At 40.6% G+C, this 22,656-nt stretch overlaps 1 protein-coding gene and 1 long non-coding RNA gene across 5 annotated transcripts in view; one reads left to right on the forward strand and one right to left on the reverse strand.

Moving 5' to 3' along the window:
- Positions 1-22,656, forward strand: part of CATSPERB (cation channel sperm associated auxiliary subunit beta) — a 120,945-nt gene that overhangs the window by 19,912 nt on the left and 78,377 nt on the right. For 3 of the 4 annotated variants that reach the window (XR_001179922.2, XM_013057593.2, XM_045071187.1), the window contains exons 6-13: positions 2,646-2,741; positions 6,679-6,828; positions 13,014-13,109; positions 13,247-13,365; positions 14,417-14,449; positions 20,982-21,048; positions 21,306-21,352; positions 21,974-22,126. Coding sequence is in view for 3 of the 4 variants with exons in the window: in XM_013057593.2 (XP_012913047.1) it covers positions 2,646-2,741; positions 6,679-6,828; positions 13,014-13,109; positions 13,247-13,365; positions 14,417-14,449; positions 20,982-21,048; positions 21,306-21,352; positions 21,974-22,126 (761 nt within the window). In the remaining variant the exon portion in view is untranslated. The remainder of the gene's footprint in view (positions 1-2,645; positions 2,742-6,678; positions 6,829-13,013; positions 13,110-13,246; positions 13,366-14,416; positions 14,450-20,981; positions 21,049-21,305; positions 21,353-21,973; positions 22,127-22,656) is intronic. The other variant, XM_045071191.1, reaches the window with a different exon arrangement.
- On the reverse strand, positions 12,318-19,938 carry LOC106006076. Its single transcript, XR_001179923.2, has 3 exons — positions 19,793-19,938; positions 13,308-13,391; positions 12,318-12,755 (listed from the first exon to the last, which is right to left on the reverse strand). It is a non-coding gene; the product is annotated as an uncharacterized LOC106006076 (long non-coding RNA).

Genomic DNA, 22,656 nt, shown 5'->3' on the forward strand with positions numbered 1-22,656 from the left:
GCCTTTGATTCATGTATTTTGAACCTCTTGTTATGCACGTGCACACTTAGTTGTCCCTCCTTTTCAGGGAATCGATCCCTTTCTCATACGCCTTGCCCCTCTTTATTCCTGATACTCCCTCCATCTGAAATTCTTCTTTGTCAGAGATTGATAGAGCCACTACAGCTGTCTGTGAATTAGTGTTTGCCTAACGTAACTTTTTCCACCCTCTTGCGTAGTTTTCCCAAGACAACCTTTAGAGCACATTAGTCAAGAAAGTGGAAGCACACAAATGAATTTTGAAATAAAACCGAGGCACAGCAAATAAGATCTGACCCAAGGGTACTGATGCCTCCCACTGAGAATATAATCAGAGGGAGGAAGGCAGAACTTTAAATCTGAGAGTGGTGGAGGGATGCCTGTGAGGGAGGGAAGAACCCTGGGACTGAATTATCAAGGCCAACTCAGCAGATGTCTTTAACTTCCAGATGCCTCCTGCGCTAACTGGTGGTTTGAGACAAGCATGGTGGGTTGTGGGGAGGGGGGGTCCACAAAGAGCAATGGGAGGTCTCTGCCATGTCAGGAATGGGGAAGTCTACAGTGTTGTAAAGATTGTAGACACTCAACTCTGTAACAACGAGGTGGGAGGTATGAGGCCACAAGAGCTGTGGGTAGGCTTTCTGCTCTTCCATATCATATGGCAGCAAGATACGATGAAAAATTACTGAGGTTACTAGTTCCACGGAGGAGCTGTAGCTGTAGGAAGGACTCCATGGAAAACAACCGGGTGGGTCTAAGCCAAAATAAACCTTCCCATATTGGAGTAGCTATGGTGCTGTTTTTCAGAGTGGGATACCATCACCTTGGTCACTTAGCTAATGGGGAAGCCTTCTTCACCCAAAGTAGTGAGAGTCTTCACAGCCAGACATCCCTGTTTTCTAGAACTCTTCATGCAGTTCTGTTGTTCTCCCTGAGTTCTTGCATGGCATCTGAAGCAGATGTGAGGGCACGTCCACTACCTGATGAGGTTTGTTTGGAACTTTGCCATTGAACTCTTCCACTTCTAGCTCTTGAACTCTTCCCATGGCCCACTAGCCTCACTTTGCACAACCTCTTGGCTGCTTCCTATACATCCTTCACTGTATGAACCACATTGCCAGTGGGAATACTATTTCCCATGTATTTAGGATGAGCCGGGTTAGTATACTATCAAACAGAGATGTGTGCTAGTTAATAAACCTGTGGAAAGAGGTGCAGCTGGTATAAAATGAACCCAGAAAATAACTAGATGTTACTGTTAATAAAGAATTAAATCCATGCTTTTCCTTGTATCACTCTGTGTACCATCACAGGAACCACACCATTTGTAACTTCAACCAGAACTTGCAGAGAGTTATCCAAGCCTTGGGGATCCTCAGGGCTCCTCTTGTTTTTAAAAGCCAAAGATAGTTATGCACATACCAACTTTGAACCCCTCCCACTGAAGGCCAGTTAAGTCATATACCAGAAGATTGACTTCTCTTTTTGGGTTAGCCAATTACATGGGAAGCTCCATTTATAGAAACCTATATGGTGTTTTCTCACACCATTTTCTTTCCCAAAGTCCAGGAATTGCTTGATGGAAAATAGTGATGGCAAGAAGCATAAATTATCACTCGATTTACTCAGGTACAAGCTGCTTCAGAACCACTGGGAGAGGCAAATCCTCCCTGGAGTGGTGCGCAAACCCAACCAGATGCCTGGGCATGCCTGAAGGCCTGTGCAGCCAAGGCATTTGGGTCAGGCTTATTTTTTCATGAGTGTGCCCTGATTTCAGCCTCAGGCTTGGCCCATGTCATAAGAGCTCCCAGGCTGAGATCACCGCCCATGGCTTCCCCAGACCCCACCTAGTCTTTTACCTTTATAAATATTTAAAATGGGTTTCTTATAGATAGCATAGAGTTCAGTCCTGATTTTTACATCTAGTCTGGAAATCTGTCTTTTAACTGGTGTTTTTAGACCACTTACATTTAATGTGATTATTGATATCGTTGCATTGAAACCTGTCATCAGACTATTTCCTGTTTGTTCCATCTCTTCTCTACTTTTCTTTCTCTGTTGTCATTCATATTAATTATGCTTTATCCCTTTTTATCTCCACTATTGGCTTATAATTATACCTTAAATTTTTTTTAGTGTTGGCCTTAGCAGTTATACTATATATTTTAGTTAATCACAGCCTACTTTAAAAGAGTAGTATACCACTTCACATGAAGTGTCATTACTTGCTTTTTAAGCCATAACAGCTCTTGGAGAAAAATTATGACCTAAAATATTATTATATAGGGGCACATGGGTGGCTCAGGCAGTTAAGTGTGCACCTCTCAGTCTCAGCTCAGGTCTTAATCTCAGGGTCATGAATTCAAGCCCCATGTAAAAAAATAAAAACATAAATAATTAAATTAAATAATATCTGGACTTATGTTGTGGTAATAAAACCAATTCATAATTCATTTGTTTATTTTACCATCAAATTGTCTGTAGGAAAAACATGAGAAACCTTATATATAAATGCAGTCAAAGTGACTGCAAAATAAAGAGTAATGATGCTGGTCATGTTTACATAGCCTTAAATTTCACCAACTTGGTATATTAAAAATGGCTGATTATTTTTCTTTTATTTTCAGATATTGCAGCTGTGGAAGAATGGTTAGTAAGGATCACTTTACAACATGGATTAAATATTTATACGACTGAAGGAACACTATTGGATAATGTCCGAGGTAAATGCCAACAGATAAAAGTAAAATGGAATTCATAATATCCTTCCAACAAACCTTGTACCCTACTGTATACTAGACTAAGTCCGAGAGAGAGAGAGGGAGAGAGACGAACATTACCTTCAAGGAATGACAAAGAATTAAATACATGTGATTAATTGTTAATAGGGGTCTGCAAAGGGTGCTAGAGAAATACGGAAATATATATTTTTCTATAACCATGTTGGGGTCATAATAAACAGTGGCTTTAAACAAGTAGTTTTTGCATCTATTATAGAAAATATTATAAAAGATACATTATAGAAAATCTTTAGAAATATAAAATATTTATAATATTGATTTAGAAAATATTATAAAAGATACTGTTCATTGGATTACAGTTTCCTTTATAATGACTATCAGCAAAAATTCTTGCTCATTCTTTGTTAGAACATTTACATTTTTTCCATGAAAAATTGGTTGTTTTAAAGTTATAAATACTGAGTGATATGACTGTCTAGACCTCTCTTTTCCAATTGTCTGGTTTATAGTCCAACTTTGGGATCGTCTGTAGCACTAGAATATAAAAATTTTTAAAGTCCCTTTTCCTGGACTTTGTATCTTTCTTTACTCTCCTCACCTTCATTTTTAAGAAAAGTTTTTCTTTAAATTCCAGTTAGTTAACATATGGCGTGATGTAAGTTTCAGGTCCTTTTTACTTTTACTCTTTTACTCCCACTTCGATTCGCTGCTGTGTAGCATGCAGAGTAAAGATAAAGAAATATTACATTTTATGGAAAGAATTTCCTGGGTAGCTTTAAGAAAAGCCAATTAATATGCCAATAAAAATCAGACCTCTACAAGCAGAGCTAGGAATCTGTCATTAAAAAGGGAAAAATATCCCCACAGGTGATTCTGATGTACAGAGGATTAAGAACTGCTTTAGAGAAAAGGCTGCCTGTGTGCCAAGAGACACCTGTGCATCTATTTTTGCAGGATTATTTGTGGTAGGAGAAAGGAGAAGCAGCAGAAATGTCCACCAGTAGGGGAAAGACAAATGCCTGTAGTGTATTCTGTTAAAACAAAGGAAATAGACCACATATATCATCAAGAACAGAAATCAAAGCATTGACAGAAAAGTCAAGTTTCAGAATAGAAGAACATTTACTTAAAATTCAGAAAACACATAAAGCAGTGCTTTATACTATTGATGGGTACAGAACTATTGTAGTAAAAATATAAAAATGTGGATTCGAAATAGCTGCAGCCATGTCATGATGGTTGCATTTGGGGAGATTTGGGAATGGGGCCATGAAGGGGACAGAGATATCTTCAGTCCTATCTACAGTGTTTTACTTCTTTAACCAAAATTAAAATATCTGCAACAAAAATGACAAAACGTTGCACTTTATTATTTTGTCATAGTGTCCAAATTTTGAAAAAGTAGTCATTTATTCAATAGCAATTGCAAGCTTTTTGAGGCTGCTATTTTGAAGTCCTGCGCTAGCTACATTTAAGGACTAAAGTAACAATTTATAATTCAGTTTTTTTATAAAAAAAAATTTGAAGTGTGAGTCATTTATATATTGAAATGTACCCAGAATGTTATATACTGCATTTAGATTTTGGTGTACACTTATTTAGAATGAATGGAGGTATGGCGGTAGCAAAGAGTTTCGCAAGTTGTTAAAGGTTCCAGATGCAGAAATGAGATTCATTTGTTTGAGCAACTGAAAGAAGGCTGGTAATGTAGAAACATAGTAAATGGTAGACAGAGTGGCCTAGAGTAAGTTTGGAGAAGCTGGGAGGGAGCATGGTAAGAAGTGTGGGCTTTATTTTAATTATAATGAAAAACTGCTCAAGTGTTTTAAGCAAGAGAGTGACAAATTTGGATTTATGCTTTCTAAATGGATCACTTTGGCTGCTGTGCAGAGAATGGACCCTTGAAGAAGGAGGGAAGGAATGGAAAAAAAAAAAAAAAAAGATTGGTTAGCAGTTGTTGTACCGGTCCCTTTGGGAGGTGATGCAGAGGATGTGGGCTGGGGTTAGCGGTGGAGATTTTGAGGAGTTAAGAGTCTTCAGAATACGTTTTGGAAGAAGAGCTGGTAGGGCTTCCTGGTGGACTGGGGGTGAGGGAAACAGAGGCATCAGGACAAATCCTAGATTTCTTACTGAGCAATTAAGTAGATGATGGTCTCATTTCCTGAAATACTGACACGGGGGAGAAAGCATGGAGAAGTGGCAATTAAGGGTTAAAGTTAGAGTTATAGTGGGGACTCTTTTCTTCACTACTGACTCAAAAGAGATGCTTAAAGATATTGCCCTATTTCCCAATCTCCAATCCATGCCCTAGACCACTCCACAACAACTGCTCCTAATTATAGCCACTCATCCCCTCTCATACGGGTCGCTTTTCTGTCCCCTTCTTGACTTCTCAGTGACAGTCAAGACTTTTAATCATTCCCTCATTCTAAAGCATTTAAAATACAGTATCTGACTTTGAGGAGCATGTACATAAGTAAAAAGGTGTTTGTTTGTTTGTTTGTTTTTAAGATTTTATGTATTATATGACAGTGAGAGAGGGAACACAAGCAGGGGCAGTGGGAGTGGGGGGGAAGCAGGCTCCCTACAGAGCAGGAAGCCCGATGTGGGGATCGATCCCAGGACCCTGGGACCATGACCTGAGCCAAAGGCAGACGCTTAACTGACTGAATCGCCCATGTGCCCCCAAATGTGTTTTCAATTCAATGCAATCATGCTCCAGATACAAAGTCCAATCTCCCTGTCCTCTAAGATCTGGTTATTAATTGCCTGCATAGACATGCTATGCCCTGGAGAGTCAGTCCAAATGTTTCTGAATTTCAGAGTAAATTAGTTTGGTTATAAATTGTATTTCTTTCCATTCTAAGTTACACTGTGTCAACTGTGAAAAATACATCACTTAAAGTTCTGGGATTTTGTAGCAGATCTGGGGGAGATGGTGAAGATTTACATTGTAGAAATATAAACAGCTAAAGAATTGATTATTAGATATCTCTTTTTAAAAGTGTTTTGACTATTTTTGAAATTCAGACAGCGGTATTTTATCAAATTGCCCTGGCTTGCCTTTTTAACTCTCCTTTCTCATTTTTTTTTTCCAGAAGAAAAAAAAATCCTCCGATTTTCTTGTCATTAAAATTTAACGTCATCCAGCTCCAACCCTTTGCATGCACATCCAAGAATAGATTGCTGGGTTGAAGGGTAGAACACGTCCCCCTCTGACTGATTTCCCATTGTAATCCCAGCCCAACTTCTGGGTCTCTTCCAGAAGTCCTTCTCTGTGTCTCAGTCACTGATGATACCTCTCCTCGTCCTCTCCTGGGGTTCTGGATTTATTCTGATTATTCTCTATCTGCTGCCCCTTCATTGGAATGGGAGGACAAGTGAATGTGTGGTGTGGGCTTTTGAAGCAGACGTTGCTCTCTAAATTATAAATGTCCTGTGATCCCACAATTCCATTTCTAGGGATAGATCCTGAACCCAGTTGTACTTTCCAAGGATGGTCAAAGCAGTGTCTCTTGTCCCACATGCTTTTCTGCAGTAGTGACCATGCTGGGCCCCCATCAAGGTCAGGAAGACCTCATTCCTTCTACTCTGGAAAATAAGAATCAACCTATTTCTTAACTGATGAAGGGTGAGGTAATATACCCATTTGGGGGGACAGTGACAGGCCCTTTTATAGTATTTTTAAAACCCTTAAAGGAGGGCACTTGTGATAAGAGCACTGGGTGGTGTACGGAGTGTTAAATCACTATATTCTATGCCTGAAACGAATATTACACTCTATATTACACTCTGTATTAACTAACAGGAATATAAATAAAAACTTGGAAAAACAAAACAAAAAAAACTCTGAAGGGATAGCAGTAACATACCCCAAGACTGCAGCCACATTTTAAACACCTAAATTTGACTTCTACAGAACCTATTCTTCAGTGGGATCTTGGGGCTGTACTGACAAAAAAAGATATCACCGAAGTCTATCCACACGTGGTAGATCTCAAAGTGGCCAAGTGTCCTTGCGCCAATGATGTAGCGTTACTTGGCTTCATTTTGAATACAACATATAATGGTAAGTTCACGGGCTTTGCTGGAAGTTGGGTGTGGAGTCTCATACTTTGTAACAGTGATGTTTCACTGGCAGAGCAAATTAGATGCATAAGGGAGTAAAAGTGTTTCCTAAACGTACCTTCGACTTTACTCTTCATCACTTCCCCTTGTCCACTTGCAGGTTGACTTTTGACTATGTCCATAGTGACTGTAGTGTCTCTCCGAATTTCATGTATCCCCTGCCACCCCTGAATACGTTACTTCCTCTCAGGGATTATTCATTGCCTTTCTAATCCATCTGCTATTCCTGCCATGTGTAAATAGGTATCATGTTCTAAGGCATCATATTATAACATTATTTTATTTATTGTGTATGTGTTTTGGGGTTAACACTGTAGTATTTAATAGCATCTTTTTGAAAAAAGATTTTATTTATGCATTTGAGTGAGACAGACAGAGCTCAAGCAGGGGGAGCAGCAGGCAGAGGGAGAAGCAAGCTCCTCACTGAGCAGGGATCCCAGTGCAGGACTCCATCCCGTGATCCTGGGATCATGATCTGAGCCCAAGGCAGATGCTTAATGACTGAGCCACCAGGCACCCTTTAATAGCATCTTTATGCATTTCAACTGCTAATGTATTAGTAGTTGTTTTTCCTAGGTCATTGGTAGTTGCTTTTCCTAGGTCATTGGTGAGCTTTCAGTCCCCAGCCCAGTAAATGAGAAGGGAAATAAAAGAACTAAAAGATAAGAAACAAAATTTCATTACTCATATGTAATATGTGCAAAAATCCAAAAGTCCAAAAGAATCAGTAGCCAAGCAATCAGAATACAGGACTCTACAAAATTGAGGAATGAAATAACAACATATAAAAACCATTCCACCAAAGACTAAAGATTATAATTTTTAAAAATCCCATTCAGAAAGTAACAAACCCCCAAATATACCTAGGAGTAAATAAAGAAACAGAAGAGTTTTAAGGCCTGTTGGACAGAAATTATAAAAATTTAACAAAGGTCATTTAAAAAGACTAAAATAAATAAGATATTTTATGTGCGTGAACAGGAACTTCTACTATTGTGAAGTTGTTAATTCTCTCCAGATTTATCCGTTGTTTCAATACAATTCCAAGAAAAATTACAGCAGTTTTTTTGGCGTGTGTGGAAATTGACAAGCCAATCCCAAAATACATATGGGAGATTGAAATAATGTGAATAACATAATTTTAAAGAACAAAAACTTGCCCTACCAGGACTTATTATAAAGAAACAGATTCAAACAGTGTGCTTTGATACAGGGGTAGACACACCCCCTTGCCCGAAATGTCTCTGAATTCCTAATGGTTTTGCGTTCTCTAGTTTTTGGAGCCTGCTTGTGCTGAATTGGTTTAGTTGGAAACTGCGCCTCTTCCTCCTCTGTGTCAACCAGATGGAAACTCAGCTCCTATTCTGACTTTCTGACTTTTGTGGCTGCCATGCCGGACCCCCTCCTTCTCTCTCTCCAAACCTACCTTACTTCTCTGAGCCACAGGAGAGGAGCAATTCTCAGCTCTCCTGTTCCATTCGGTCACGTAATGGAGAGTCACAGGAGAGAAAGAGCAGCCTTCACTCCTTGGGGTCTCACTCAACCTCTCGAGAAAAGAAATAGCTTTAGCAATTCCCCCGCACCCCCCCCCCCGCCCCAGCTGCCTTCCACTCTACTGCAGCAAAAAAGAAGTTCCCCCGGGATCTGAGCTGCTACTTCCTAAATCTGCAGTTCCTTTGTGAGGCCCTGATCTGTCCCTGCCCCACCCCAGCCATCCACTCACCTCCCCCATCCCACACACTCAGCCTCAGCTCCCTGCCCCCAACCTTCATACCACATGAGGTTAATTGTGGGAACAGATCTCTGGGAGCCCCGGGGGTTCCCTTCTGGACTTGCTATCCACCTTCTTCCTCTGTGACACTCCCAGTGCTTCTGCCCTGTCTCTCATCCCTGTTTTGTCTGTCACCCCCAGAAACCTAAGCTTCCTAGGTCACTTATGGTTCCTATACCACACACAGTTCTGGGCTTAATTTGACCCAAACTTCTGTCCCTTCCCATCTACCCAGAGCCATTCTTGGCATTTGTGGGCTGTCAGCAGCGATCTCCCCCATAGGGCTCATCTTTTCTCTGAATGGCCCCTTCAGTTTGCTGCCCTAGAGGGTCACCTGGCCAGTCCTAGTAACATGCCCTCTCACATGCCGCTGTATGTCATCATCCTTGCTCCTTGGGATCATTTCTCTGTATCTGCTCTGTCTTCCCTTCAAAACTTCCAGTTCCTTGGAACTCGGACTTTCCCTCCCTGCAATTCCTCCGGGCTACAGCCTGTGTGGCCTTCCTGTCACTCACACTCCCTCATGGATGACTTCAGTCTCTGGACCCCTGCCCTCCTCGCCATGCTATTTTTTTTTTTTTAAGATTTTATTTACTTATTTGACAGACAGAGATCACAAGCAGGCAGAGAGGCAGGCAGAGAGAGAGGAGGAAGCAGGCTCCCTGCTGAGCAGAGAGCCCGATGCGGGGCTCCATCCCAGGACCCTGGGATCATGACCTGAGCTGAAGGCAGAGGCTTTAACCCACTGAGCCACCCAGGCGCCCCTCGCCATGCTATTTTTGTCACTATTTTCAGTGACCTCGCCATCCCGTGCAGTACTCAGCTTCAAGGCCTCCTCTTCTCCAGTGAGCTTCCCCAGTCTTCTATGCCCATGTTCTAGACCTCATTGTCTCCAATAATGTTGTTATCTGCAGAATCTCCACCATGAGCATCTCACCCTGTCCACGACCTCCCCATTCCGTCTCTCCTAGTCCTACTCCAGCACTGCTTTGATCTCACGGAGACTTTCCCCACTTCTCAACACCCTTTCTCTCTACCTTCCATAGGTTGTATAGCCCACACTTATCCACACTTCTGTAACTCCCCTGCCCTGCTCTGTCTTCCGTCCCCATGCAGACCCAACTCTGATGTTCTACTGACTGGTCTCTCTGTCAGTTCATGATCACATCCCAAGAGGGCACTCAGCACCACCCAGAAATCCTGTCTCTTTACTGTGGTATATTTATTTTCCAACTCTGCAAAATGACCTTCTCTCACACCTCTTCCCACTCCTCCAACCCTCTGCATTCTCTTCTCCATTTTGCTCTCAGCTGTGACTTCATCTCATAGTTCATGTAGAGAGCCACGACGGATCCCGAGGAACTCCACTCAAACCTGCCACTCTACTTGCATTCATACTTGCACACTTTGCCTTCTCGCCCATTGCCTCACGAGAAGTGTCTGCTGCTGTCAGAGTCACCCCCCACCCTGTTCTCCTGGACCCCACTCCCTGTAGCCATCTGAAGCACTCACATCTATGCGGCAAATGTCACCTTTTCCTCTGCATCACCTGCTCTCCCTCCTCCCTGGACTGGGTCCATTAGCATGCAAATAAACCCTAACATCTCCCATCCTAAGCATCTCTCTGTTCTCCTTCAAAGCAAAATTTGTGCAAAGAACTTTTTGTAGATGGCGCCACATTTCCCACCTCCCCACTTTGTCTTCATCCCAGTACAGATCAGTGTTTGTTTCTCGCTATTCTTCTGAAATGTTCCTTCCCAGGATCACCCATGATCTCCATACGGTAAGTTCCAGCAGTGAAATCTTTTTTTTTTTTTTTTTAAGATTTATTTATTTATTTGAGAGAGAGACAGAGAGACAGAGTGCACCTGCGAGCTGGGCGAGGGGCAGAGAAAGAGGGAGGAGGAGGAAGCCAACTCCTCACTGGGCAGAACCTGCCCACAGGGGTCTATCTCATCACCCTGAAACCATGACCTGAGCCAAATCAAGAGTCCTGACACTTAACAGACTCTGCCCCCTGCCCAGGCACTGCCAGCAGTCAGTTTTCATTCTTCATTCTACTTTCTTTCCCAGCAGCAGTTCTTACAGTGGACCACTGTCTCCTCAAAATACGTTGTTCTCTTGGTTTTCTCGATCCCACCTTTGATTTTATTCCACCGCACGAGTTACTGCTTAGTTTTCTAGATGGGCTTCTGGTTGGTGTGCCCCCCCCCAAGTGTTGTTGAACTCAGGACTTTTCCTGGACCCTCCTTCCTTATGGAATTATGCCTCTCTCTGAGAAACTTAACTCAGTCCTTCGGTAGACATGCCGTCTCCAAGTCCATGACTCCTAAATCTCTTTCTGGTGCTAACTGCTCCTCGGAGACAGAACTCCTCTATTCAGTTATCTATTTTACATTTCCTCTTGATGTATAATGAGCATCTCAAATACAGAAAGTCCAATACAAAACTCTTGATTCATCTTCCTTGGAAATCTGTTCCTCTCCAGTATTCCTTATCCCAGTTATATCCTCTTATTCACAACTGAAATCTAGAACCCATTCCCACTCTCCCTTTCACGACATTCCAGGATGGTGCTGTACCCAGTGTGTATCCCCAGCATGACCACTTCTCCCCTCTGTTGAAATCTTAAATCAATATGGGTTTTCCACGAGCCTAATTCATAACTTCTCAAATGGTCTCCCTATTTCTATTCTTGCCACTGTATAACCCACCTTCCATACAACCACTAGGGTGATCTCCTTAAGGGTAAACCAAATCATGTCACTTCCCTGTATCTAACACCCAGTGGCTTCCCTTTGGCCATTAGAATAAAATCCAAACTCTTCACAATGGTCTACATCAGCTTCTACAATCCTGGTGGTCATTCGTTATACAGAGTGGCTTGTAACTTGAGTCTAAAAGTATTAATCAAGATAAGGCATTTATTGCACTGCTTACTTCTCTATTAAATATTTCTAAACTTTGCAGGGGTCTGGTCATGTGATATCATAGAGGACACCAGTAGTCATTCCTACTTAGACTATAGGACACTGTTCTGTGGAATGAGACTTAATGCTTAGAAAGACAACGCTTTTGTCATTAGTTTTCCTCTTCCTAGAAAAAGTAAATGATAACACTTCCAGCTATGTCTTTGTCTACACGGAAAACAGCTGAGAGTGAAAATACATACTTCAAGATATGAGTGGTCCTACATTCATCTTTGGGAAACAGGAGATAGGTATTAGATTATCAACTGTTTGTAGGCTCCCCCACTGCCCTCAATAGTTAATGCCAATTGACTAGACTTCAGGTTAACATTCTATATTTAAAATGAAAGACTCTCAACACTCTTACCCATGGCCAAAGAAAGGCGAGATCAAGGTATATGCGGTGGGTGCCATCTTCTTTTACAAGGTTTTCATGAGGCATTAGCAAATATTTTTTCTGTTTTTTAAATCATAAATATTAAAGTAAGTCAAAGACAGTTTCTTCCTCTTGGAATTTTAAATTTCTTCTTGGAGTTTTTAAAGTATTAAGTAAGATTGTATTTCCAAAATAGGAATGTGTTTATGCTTACAAAAATACCATCAGAAAAGAAAAAAAAAAAAAACTCTCTTATGTTATGTGAATGAGGTCTGTGAATTAAATTAACAAAGGCAGATTAGCAGGGGAAAAAAAGCACACAATTTTTATTATTATTTACGTTCATGGGAGTTAACTGAATAGAAGTGAAAATTGAGTGGTTAAACTTGGGGGCATAGATACCATTTTAAGAAAAGAAAGAAGTTCGGGCTTCATGGGATGATAAATTACGGGGAAGTGACTAGGAAATATATGGGCAGAATAATGAAAGAGAAGAGCTATTCTAGTAAAGTCTGTTTATGCAGACTTGTCTCAGTGCTGACGCCCCTCCCATCTCTGATGATAAGAGTGCTCTTCTCTTCCTGGTACAGGGGTGGGGAGGCACGTTTCCCAAAGGGAAAATTTTGCTCTGCTTTTAGGCAGGTAAGGAGATGGTGGAGAATGCTTCTTGAGTCTGTTGATTCTCATTTGCCTTCAGCTCCAAGTAATCCTTAAGCCAGAGTGGCATATTTGGGGTGGCATATTCGGATCCCCTTCAATATAAAACACAAGCCTTAAAATTTAATTCAGATGATTGGCTAAACTTCTATGTCAACCTGAAGTCACTTCATCTTTCCATTTGCTTGGGAAATGAGATCGCAACTGAGGGGAGGGGAGTTGAAGTGGGGCAGAGAATTGTTTGGAAGGTGGGACAGATGAGGACCCTGGCCCCAGATGACGGAGCACCAGGGGAGTGGGTTATTTGCTTTGTAAAGTTGTCTAGACTTAACCTTCCTTTCTTCTCATGTTAGGCATTTACATAGGCCTCAGTTCTTCCGGGTTTTGGGATTACGACAATATCTTGTGGTTTAACCTGACAGATACGATCTATTCCCAAATTGGAGAAGGTAATTCCTCTAACTGTACCTTCTTCACCTATCCCATGTATGTCAGCACTTGATCAATATTGATGAAATGTCTTTGCTTTGCTGGGGAGCTCACCTTTTCCTTCCTTTTTAACCCCTGCTATGATTTCTTCCCTTAGAACACAGAGAACTTACAGTGGTGGATATGGTTTTAACAAATCACTTTTTAGTTATCCTCACCTCTCTGGGTTGTTTTGTAAGTGGAGATCTCCGTTATCCATCATCCTCTGTCTTACCGGTATGTGAATTGTGTTTACTTATTTTCTGTAACAAAAAGTGGAGATTCTTGATACTTGAGCTCTATGTGGTGTATCTTAGAATTTAAATGCTTTTTCCATGTAAAAAATGGAAGTGACTTTTTCCTTTGCTTTCTAGTGTATTGAATATATTCTTTGAAAGTGGTGCTAGCTTTATTGCTATACAAATTTATAGTAAGTTTTAAATATGTACATGTAGAAGATATTGTATCTATTTTAAAGTTATATATGTTCCCCAAATACTTTATGGTAACTTACAAAGCTAAATATAATATTACAAATTAACATGAATTATAAAGTTACTTTTGGGAGCACCTGAGTGGCTCAGTGGGTTAAAGCCTCTGCCTTCATCTCTACATCATCTCCGGGTCCTGGGATCGATCCCTGTATCAGGCTCTCTGCTCAGCGGGGAGCCTGCTTCCTCCACTCTCTCTCTCTGCCTGCCTCTCTGCCTACTTGTGATCTCTGTCAAATAAATAAATAAAATCTTCTTTTAAAAAAAGTTAATTTGGGGTTTGAAAAAAGGGGACTATGCATTTTGGTGAGGATATATACTACACATACCATGAAATTCTTTTTTTAATAAGATGTATTTATTTTAGAAAGAGAAGCGGGAGGGGTTAAGGGAGAGAGAGAACCTAAAGCAGACTCCCCATGGAGCAGGCAGCCTGACAAAGGGCTCTATCCCACAACCCTGAGGTCATGACCTGAGTTGAAACCAAGAGCTGGAGGCTCAACAGACAGCCACCCAAGTGCCTCTCATTACATGATTTTTAAAAGAGTCTGGGATCCTTTCTGAAATTAAGTTCAAGCACAAATAAATTAATACAATGGTGAAACAAAGCAGAGACCAAAGATGACATCTCCAGCATATTATTTAAACTGGGTTAGAAGCTGGTTTTAGTGTGTGACGCTTGTAACTGCTAGGATACAGAAAGCATCATTTCCCTTTAGTATAACTCAAATTGCTGGGCTTTGTTTTGCCTTCTGATATGCAAGCAAAAACTGAAGTGCTTTTTTTTTTTCTTGTAGTTTTCCAGAGCAGACTTTTGTGGTTTCGAAAGGGTAAGAAGCTTTAATTCCCAAGGGTTGGTGAGAAGCTAGGTATTTCCTCCATGACCTGAGAGATGAGGGGCAAGACAAGAACCTACAACGTAGATCGTTCCTGTTACTATGATCTTATTTACAGTTTGAACTTGAACACGTTTCCAGCAAATGTTAAGCAATGATCTCCCCTTCTGTTTCGAAGGAAGAAGTGCCTCTCCCTATTCAGAGGTCTCCCCCACCTTTTCTTTGTATGTTCTGTCCAGGACTCGGGGAGTGGTTGAGGTGTATTCTGCACAATAGTGCCCAGCTGGAAAGAAAGTCAGGGCTGAGCTTTGGCTAACACTTTTCTCCCCAATCCAGCTACCCCCATGTGGGCCTCTGCCTACCTGGAGCAAGGCTAGCCACAGCTCTGCTTCTGGCCTTGGGGTGTGGGGTTAGGGTTCCATCAGTTTTTTTTTTTTTTTCTATTTCTTCTTTCTATTCCAAAGTCAAGTTTTGTATTTCAACAAAGTCATTCCCAACAACACATAAGCATGCTTCAGTTTGGAAACCACTACAAAATCATGATTATTCGTAGACTTTGGCTGTGTCCCTTCCGCCTTCCATCCTCATATGGGCCTGTGGGCAAACACCCAGGTGGGCACACACACGCTTACTCAAACCGTCTAGAAGGAAGGAGCCCTTCTGTCTTAGGACGCAAATGGGATTAACTTCTTGCCATACTAATTGGAGGAAATGTGAAGCAGAGAACCAGGGAGAGCAGTCAAAACTGATGTACCTTAGAAAGAACAGGGGGAAGCACCTGTCAAAATAGGACCCCAAACCTCGCTCAACTCTGTCATTCAAGAATGAGGGTGAAGAAAGGAAATTTGTACAGATAAGACATTAGGAAAGTTTACCACCAAGAGACCCTCAGGAAGAAATGGGGTGCCAGAGATAGTGACAGAGCTAGAATGTGAGCTCTCAACCCGAACAGAGGCAGGCACCGGGGCCATGATCGCCTCTCTGGGATCTGTGTCTAACGTGGTGCCTGGCACAAGGTAGGCATTTAGTAAATATTTGTTCAAAGAATGGAATTGGTATAAAAAGTAACAGTTACAAATTTTGTGTTTTGTACTTGGGCAGAACCAAAACTCCAGATAATACAAGGACTGGAGATAGTTTTCAGTGGGTCACCAACCCATTTTAAGATCCTTGTTTCATAGGAGAATCAATATGGAGAATAATTTTGGAATTTGATAGCAAAATGTATAGTTCCACACAAATGAGTTTAAAGGATAGTTACCATAAAAGAAAAAGGCATATAACTTAAAGCATCCAACCCACCAGAGGAAGGAAAAAAGGATTAAAGAATAATCCATTGATTCCCATAAAAAAACAAGAAAGGAGGAAAACAGATGCAAAGATAAAAGAATGGAAAACCAACTATAAAGTAAGATGTTAGAAAACAATCCAAACATATTGGCTAAAACTAAATCACACAGAAAAAATGATAAGGAAACAAAGGAGACTATCACCTCAGCTTTGTTCCTTACCCTTCAGCTCCCACTAACTTCCATCTCCTGTCCTCCTGCCTGTTAAGTTGAGGAACCCCAGTGAGGAAACCTGGCATGTCTTTCCTCTAATGGGTCATGTGAGAACAAGACTTTTGGCCACAAAGACCTGCAGGTGGAGGACTACAAGGTGTGGCTCCTGGAGAGAGCTTGACTTGCAGAGCTCTGAGAACCCCCTCCCCCCAGAAAAGGTTTCTGTCAACCTTGAGAGAGTGGCAGGTCTTCTGGAGAGAAGCCCAGTGGGAAGGGTATAATCTCCTTGAATCGGAGGTAAGCAAGTTGGAGGAGACCAACAGGAGGAAGCCTCTTTCTGGATCTGAGGTGAGGGAGGAATGGCAGCCCAGAGGTAGAGAGACCTCTTGGCCTTCTGTTACTCCAATATCACCATATTCTGAGGTGCTCCCCAAACCAGACCTGAGCATTCCCTTGAAAATGCATCTAAGCCAGCCTAGCATTCTGAGAACACAAGATCTTTAGAATCAGAACATACAATGTTGCTGATGGAGAAGACAACAGACAACAACTGAACAAGAAAGACAGAACTTAATCCACTCCTTTAACAATGAGCCAATGAACACCTCTTACTGGTTCCTGAGATTGTACTGAGATAGTAGCACTGAGATCGTAGCAAGAAAAAAAAGACCTCTGACATTTATTAGCTTAGGGTTTCAAGTGCCACATAAAAATACTTTCTGGGACTAAATACCACAAATTGCAACTTAAAATGGAATAAATTGAATGATAGAAGAGCCACTGTTTAGATGCAAAAAAGTGGCATGGAAGCTGAAAAGGAAAAAACTTCCCAGACCATCTAGGGATGATGAGTAAAAATCACTGGGGCAAAGATAAGTCTTTGAGGATAATCCAGGTCTAAGAGATGAGAGAATTTTTGGAAGGAATAAAAAAGGAATAGATAGAAGACAGGCAATATTAACACAAATAATAGAAGATTACACTGAAATTTAAAAAGATCCAAGGCTATCTATTGAAAATGCCCACTAAATCCTGGAAGAATTGAAAAACATGTATGCATCTGAATTTGAAGTTGAAGGGGAAAATATTACAAGTTTCCAAACAGAAAGAACAAAAGCAAATCTACGTCACTGGTATTAGATTAATACAACAGTAGAAGCTGGAAAATAGTAAAACCCACATCTACAGACTATCAAGACAAAAGGACCAAAGTCCAAAAATCCTATTACCAGTCAAGAGATTATTCATTCATCTTTCAGATTAAGAAAGAATTTGGAGAATACATCACCCAGTTATCCCAGCTAAGGAAAGAACTTTAGCAAAATAAAACAATGAGCACAGACATTGGGGCAAAAAAGAAACAAGAAAACATTGGTGGACAATGGTTTTTCTCATTGTATCTAATATACGTTTCCGATCTATGTGGATTAAAGTGAAGTGCTAGACAAAGATCTTGAAACAGAGAGAACATGTTGCAAGGGAAATTAGAATTTTCAACTCTAAAAATTATTATTTTCAAATAGCATTACATTCCCCATAGTTAAAAACCAAAAAGGGTATATAAAGTTCCACATTGAGAAGTCTCACTTGCTCCTTTGTCTGTATTCACCCTGCTTCTCCCCATCCCCACCATCTTTTATCTTTTCAGTGATTTTTAAATGTAATTTCAAATAATTATTAATATAAATTGTCCTCTTTTTTTTTTATACTATATTCTACATATATACTTACCTGTTGTTTCCACTTAGCAACATATCAGGGGGAATATTCCATATTAGTAAATGAAGAATGGCCCTTTCCCCCCTTCCTTCCTTATAGCTCTGAGTATTCCATTTTGTGGACTTCCCAGAGTTGACTTAACCTGTACCATACTGATGGATGCTTGGGTAGTTTCCTCATCTTTTGCTATGACAAACAATGTTGCCATTAACAATTTTCTAAGTGGTAGGTTTGTAGTCCAAGTACATGGGAACTTAGACCGTCAGATCAGTGAGTAAATACTTACACAAGGAATAAGTACTTATGCAAATTGTCCTGCAGAGAGGTTTTTACTATTTGCAAGGATATTATAATAAATCTTCTCGAGCTAAAATATTTCAGCAAAACTCAGGGGATTTTGTTAGTGATGAGAGGGGAGGAAAACACTCATTCTGAAAGTAGCAAAGTAGTGTGGCAGAGGAGGAAAGGGAACAAGTAACTTCTTCTGAAAAGTATAGGGATTTACCTTTAGGTAAGACCTTTTTTATAATAATCGAAGGAAAGATGGAAGGAATGGGATATATGTGGCTATTTGGGCAGGTAGTTGAAGGAGCTCATACTTGATGATTTGTTCATTCACTTACTCCTTCATTCAACAAATAGTAGCTGAGGACTTGCTATATGCCACATTTGTGTAGACAAGGGGAATTTTATCTGTGGAATGAGACAGGTGAAGTCCCCTAGTCTCCTGAAGCCTACTGCTCTATTGAAGGAGGTGGACTTCAGACAGGGTCATAAGTAAATGCATAATGTGACTGCAGATTGTAATTCGGGCTTGTCCACATGAAAGCAGGGAAGAGCAATAGGGCCTGAAGCAGAGATAATACAGTATTTTAAACAGGGTGATTCTAGCAGGCCTTCCAAGGAGGTGAGCTTTAAACAGAAGCTCAAATGACCTCTAGGAATGGTTTTAACAAAACACATCCAGAAAGAAGTAATAGCAAGTACAAAGGCCCTAAACTGGGAACTTGTCACAAGGTGAAATCTGTTAGCCTCCCCAGTCTGTTCCGTGGACCCAGCAGGGACTTCAGGTCAGTTCTTTAAGGATAAAACTCAAACTCTGTGAGACGTACAAAAAGCCTTCCCAGTCAGAGCCTTCCTTACCTTCTTCAGCCTTATCCTGTCTGCTCTTACCATAAGCTCTCCTTGCCAGCCATCGTAAACACTTGCCTTCCGTGAGATGAGCCAACCCTTCCAGCACCTCGACTCAATCACAGAAGATGTCTTATCTTCTCAGCAGGCCCTCCCCCCTCCTTTCAATTTCACTTGGAGAATTTCTCCTCATGCTTCAGAATCCCTCCCTGACCCCCAGGGTGTCCCATCTGTGCAGTCTTCAAATCTATCAACACTAATTCCTTTCATTTACCACCCTCCTCTGAGTGGCCCATTGACCAGCCTCACGACACATGAGGTATCATATCAAGGCCTGTCTCATCTGCCACATATGCACATAAGGTCCCTTGCCGGCTAGCAGATAGGGGGTCTCAGTAAATATTTGTGGTATCAGTGCAAGAGTAAATGGAGACAGATGGGAGCTACACCTTGCACTGGCTTATTAGCCACGTCACCGTGAACTTTGAACCAGCTCTAGCACCCTCTGGACCTCAATTGCTTCATTTTAAAATGGGCATAATAATACCCACCTGTCAGGTGAAGCAATTAAGTCACATCATGTAAGAACAACCTTCACATGATTTGTGATACAAACTTAGAAAAACAGTTGGATCCTCACCCCTACACGGCTAGTCAGGACCTTCTGAAGGCAAATGACGGAAACCAAACTAAAATTGATTTTAGCAAAGGGGAAGCTATTAGCTCACGTAAGTAGGAAATTCAAGGTGGGGATGGATCCAGCTTCCAGACATGACTGGACTGAGTGCCTAACAGATGTCTGTAGGACTCTGTAGGATTCTGTCTTCTTCACGTTTGGGTCTGTTTTCCTAGAAAAGCTTTATCCTCACTCAGTTTTCTCCAGTTATTAGTAGGAATAGGCACCAGGTTTTGATGTAGTCAGGTTAGTGGCCCCAATAAGAATGAGTTATGTCTTTACAGAGAGCCCCGGTAGGTCTGGGCCCACCTGACTTGGATCACGTGTTCATTCCTGACCAATCTCTGCATCCTGAGTTCTTCCTTGGAATGAGCCCAACTTGGTCAGCTGAAATTATCCCCAAGGATGTTCACTGGAATTTTACCAGTTTGCTTCCAAGTATGAAAAAAAAGCAAGGACTCTAAAGAGAAAGAAAAAGAATAAATCAAGTCCCAATAAAAATTCTAGATCAATTGCCTAGATATTATAACTGATATCCTGCAAACCTGAAGATTTAGATTACATTTGATGTAACAGCTTAGCTTGAAGATACTACACTATTGAAATAAATTGTTCATTTCATTTTGAAGTGTTTTTTTTTGTTGTTGTTTGGCAGTTTTATGAATTATAACAGATAACATATAATTATACACATATAACATAAAATTCACCCATTTAAAGTGTGCGATTCAGGCCTCTGGTACAATCACAGAGTTATGCACAATCTATTTTAGGACATCTATTTAAAAGACTTTTAATGCACAGATTATAAAGACTTTCTTGCTGGTCTGTAAAAATGCAAGGTCTTCCTTTTGTCTCAACAATACTTGGAACATGAGAATCTTCCTATAACAAAGCCATCTTTAAACCCTCACACGTAATTCATATCCAATATACAATCTATAAACTTGTGGCCCATCATGACCATGATAACTGTCTGACAGTTTCTGATAGCTCCAGAATAATAGTCTTATGCTGACTGACCCCAGCGTCTCTCACTAACAGAGGCCAAGTCACGTGAAGTTTTCTTTTCTTTTTATTCCTTTTACATGTGTTGTTCAAAATGCATGTTCTTGTCCTTTGTCCTCACTCTCCCCCCCTTTTCTTTTGTTGGCATACAATTTTTCTCCTTTTATTTGCCTTCCATTCCTAAACTGTGACTGTTTCGAATTTTTTTTTAAAGATTTTATTTATTTATTTGACAGAGAGAGATCGCAAGTAGACAGAGAGGCAGGCAGAGAGAGAGAGAGAAGCAGACTCCCTGCTGAGCAGAGAGCCCGATGCGGGACTCGATCTCAGGACCCTGAGATCATGACCTGAGCCGAAGGCAGTGGCTTAATCCACTGAGCTACCCAGGCGCCCCAGACAGTTTAGAATTTTTTATTAAGTTTTTCTATTTTATATCTTAAGTCTACCTATTCCCTAAATGACATTTTTATTTCTTCATTTATTCATGTAGGTTGACTATATCAAAGGAAAATTGTGGTATAATGAAAGATGTTTTGCTAACAGAGAACACTTTGAAGGTAAAATGAGACTTTTTTTTTCAACATGATGGCATATAAAGACTAAATAAAATAATATAAATAAAAATAGGATAAAGTAGAAAGGTAGGCTTGCTTTATATAAGTCAATGGCCCTAAAACTGAGGGAAAAATTAAATCTGAGACAATAGACATGCTCGGTTATAAGTGCAAGAAAACCGTATTTGCATATACTTAATTAATGACACATTTAGAAATATAGATACTGCTTATAACTTCTGCACCTTTCTATTTTATAGTTGATTATGTTACTATCACCTTTGAAAGAAACAGGACTCTAAGTGAGGTATGGTATTAAATATTTTATTAGTTTTCCTTTTTTTAAAAAAGATTTTTACCTGAGAGAGAGAGCATAAGAAAGCGTGCACAATTGGGGGCAGGGGTAGAGGGAGAGGGCGAAGCAGACTTCCTGATGAGCGGGGAGCCGGACACACGGCTCGATCCCAGGACTGCTGGATCATGACCTGAGCCAAAGGCAGACACTAAACCAATTGAGCCACCCGGGCGCCCCTGGTATTAAATATTTTAAAAGTTAAGACATTTTATTTCTTGAATTGTTTCATAGATTATTATTCATCTAAAAGATGGTATTTCTTCAGGATGAACAACTTCATCCCTCTTTGCACCCAGTTATGCCTCTACTTGGGTTTAATGGCAATTACCTAGTGATGTTAAATCTGGACCTACGCTGTAGTTCTAGAAAAACCACCCATGCCGAGAAGAGATGCTTTGCAGTGTTTTCTGGACTCCCATCCCCAGAAGAGAAGCAGAGACATCGAAGAATTATCACTAGTATTTGTGGTCAGTCAGGACAACACAGTAGTTTGCTGGTTTGTTTGCTTAAGATTACACAGATTAGAACTTACATTTAAAAAATGGCGTTAACCTTTCCTTTCTCTTTTTGCAGTCCAGCTCTTGTTTTTATGCCAAAGAACCATTTAATGAGTGGTTACCTTGCTTGCCTCATATTTTGAAAGGAATGAAATCTTTACCTTCAACTGTGTTAACATTTCTTGTTGACCAAGAGCATAGTGCTGGGATCTACCTCTTATCCAGCCAGGTGGGTCATTAGGTGATCACTCTTGATGACACAACAATAAAAATTTATCTTAGCAAACATTGATTTTGAAGGTCTTTTTATTTGTGGCAGTACAAGTTGATAAAATTAGCTACAGCAAAATTATTTATCATTAATAATATAGTTGAAGGCACTCTAGGGATTTCTTGCCTCTGCTGGTCATTCAGTTTGATGGAAAATAGGGTGCTCTTTGCATAGTGACTCCTCTTTGCTTATTCTCCAGGAGCATATAAGCTGAGCTTGGTTTACATAAAGTTGAGGTTCCATAAGATAGTTTCAACGAACAAAAAAATGGAACAAGACTTAGACTTATAATTTTAGGGGAGAAAAAAATAATTTTCCTCTACCTTCTTATGTTCAGTGATTGGGACCCTGCAAATTAAACTGATAAAAGATTAACGGGAGAAGAGAAAATGATTTATGCAGTGTATGTACACGTAGATGAAAATCATTGAGGAGAAGCTTGAAAAGGTGGTTAAAATTGGGGGGCTATATATCATCTTAATAGTTTA

Source organism: Mustela putorius, unplaced genomic scaffold, assembly GCF_011764305.1.
Source record: "Mustela putorius furo isolate JIRA1106 unplaced genomic scaffold, ASM1176430v1.1 tig00000129_pilon_pilon_pilon, whole genome shotgun sequence".
Lineage (NCBI taxonomy): Eukaryota > Metazoa > Chordata > Mammalia > Carnivora > Mustelidae > Mustela > Mustela putorius.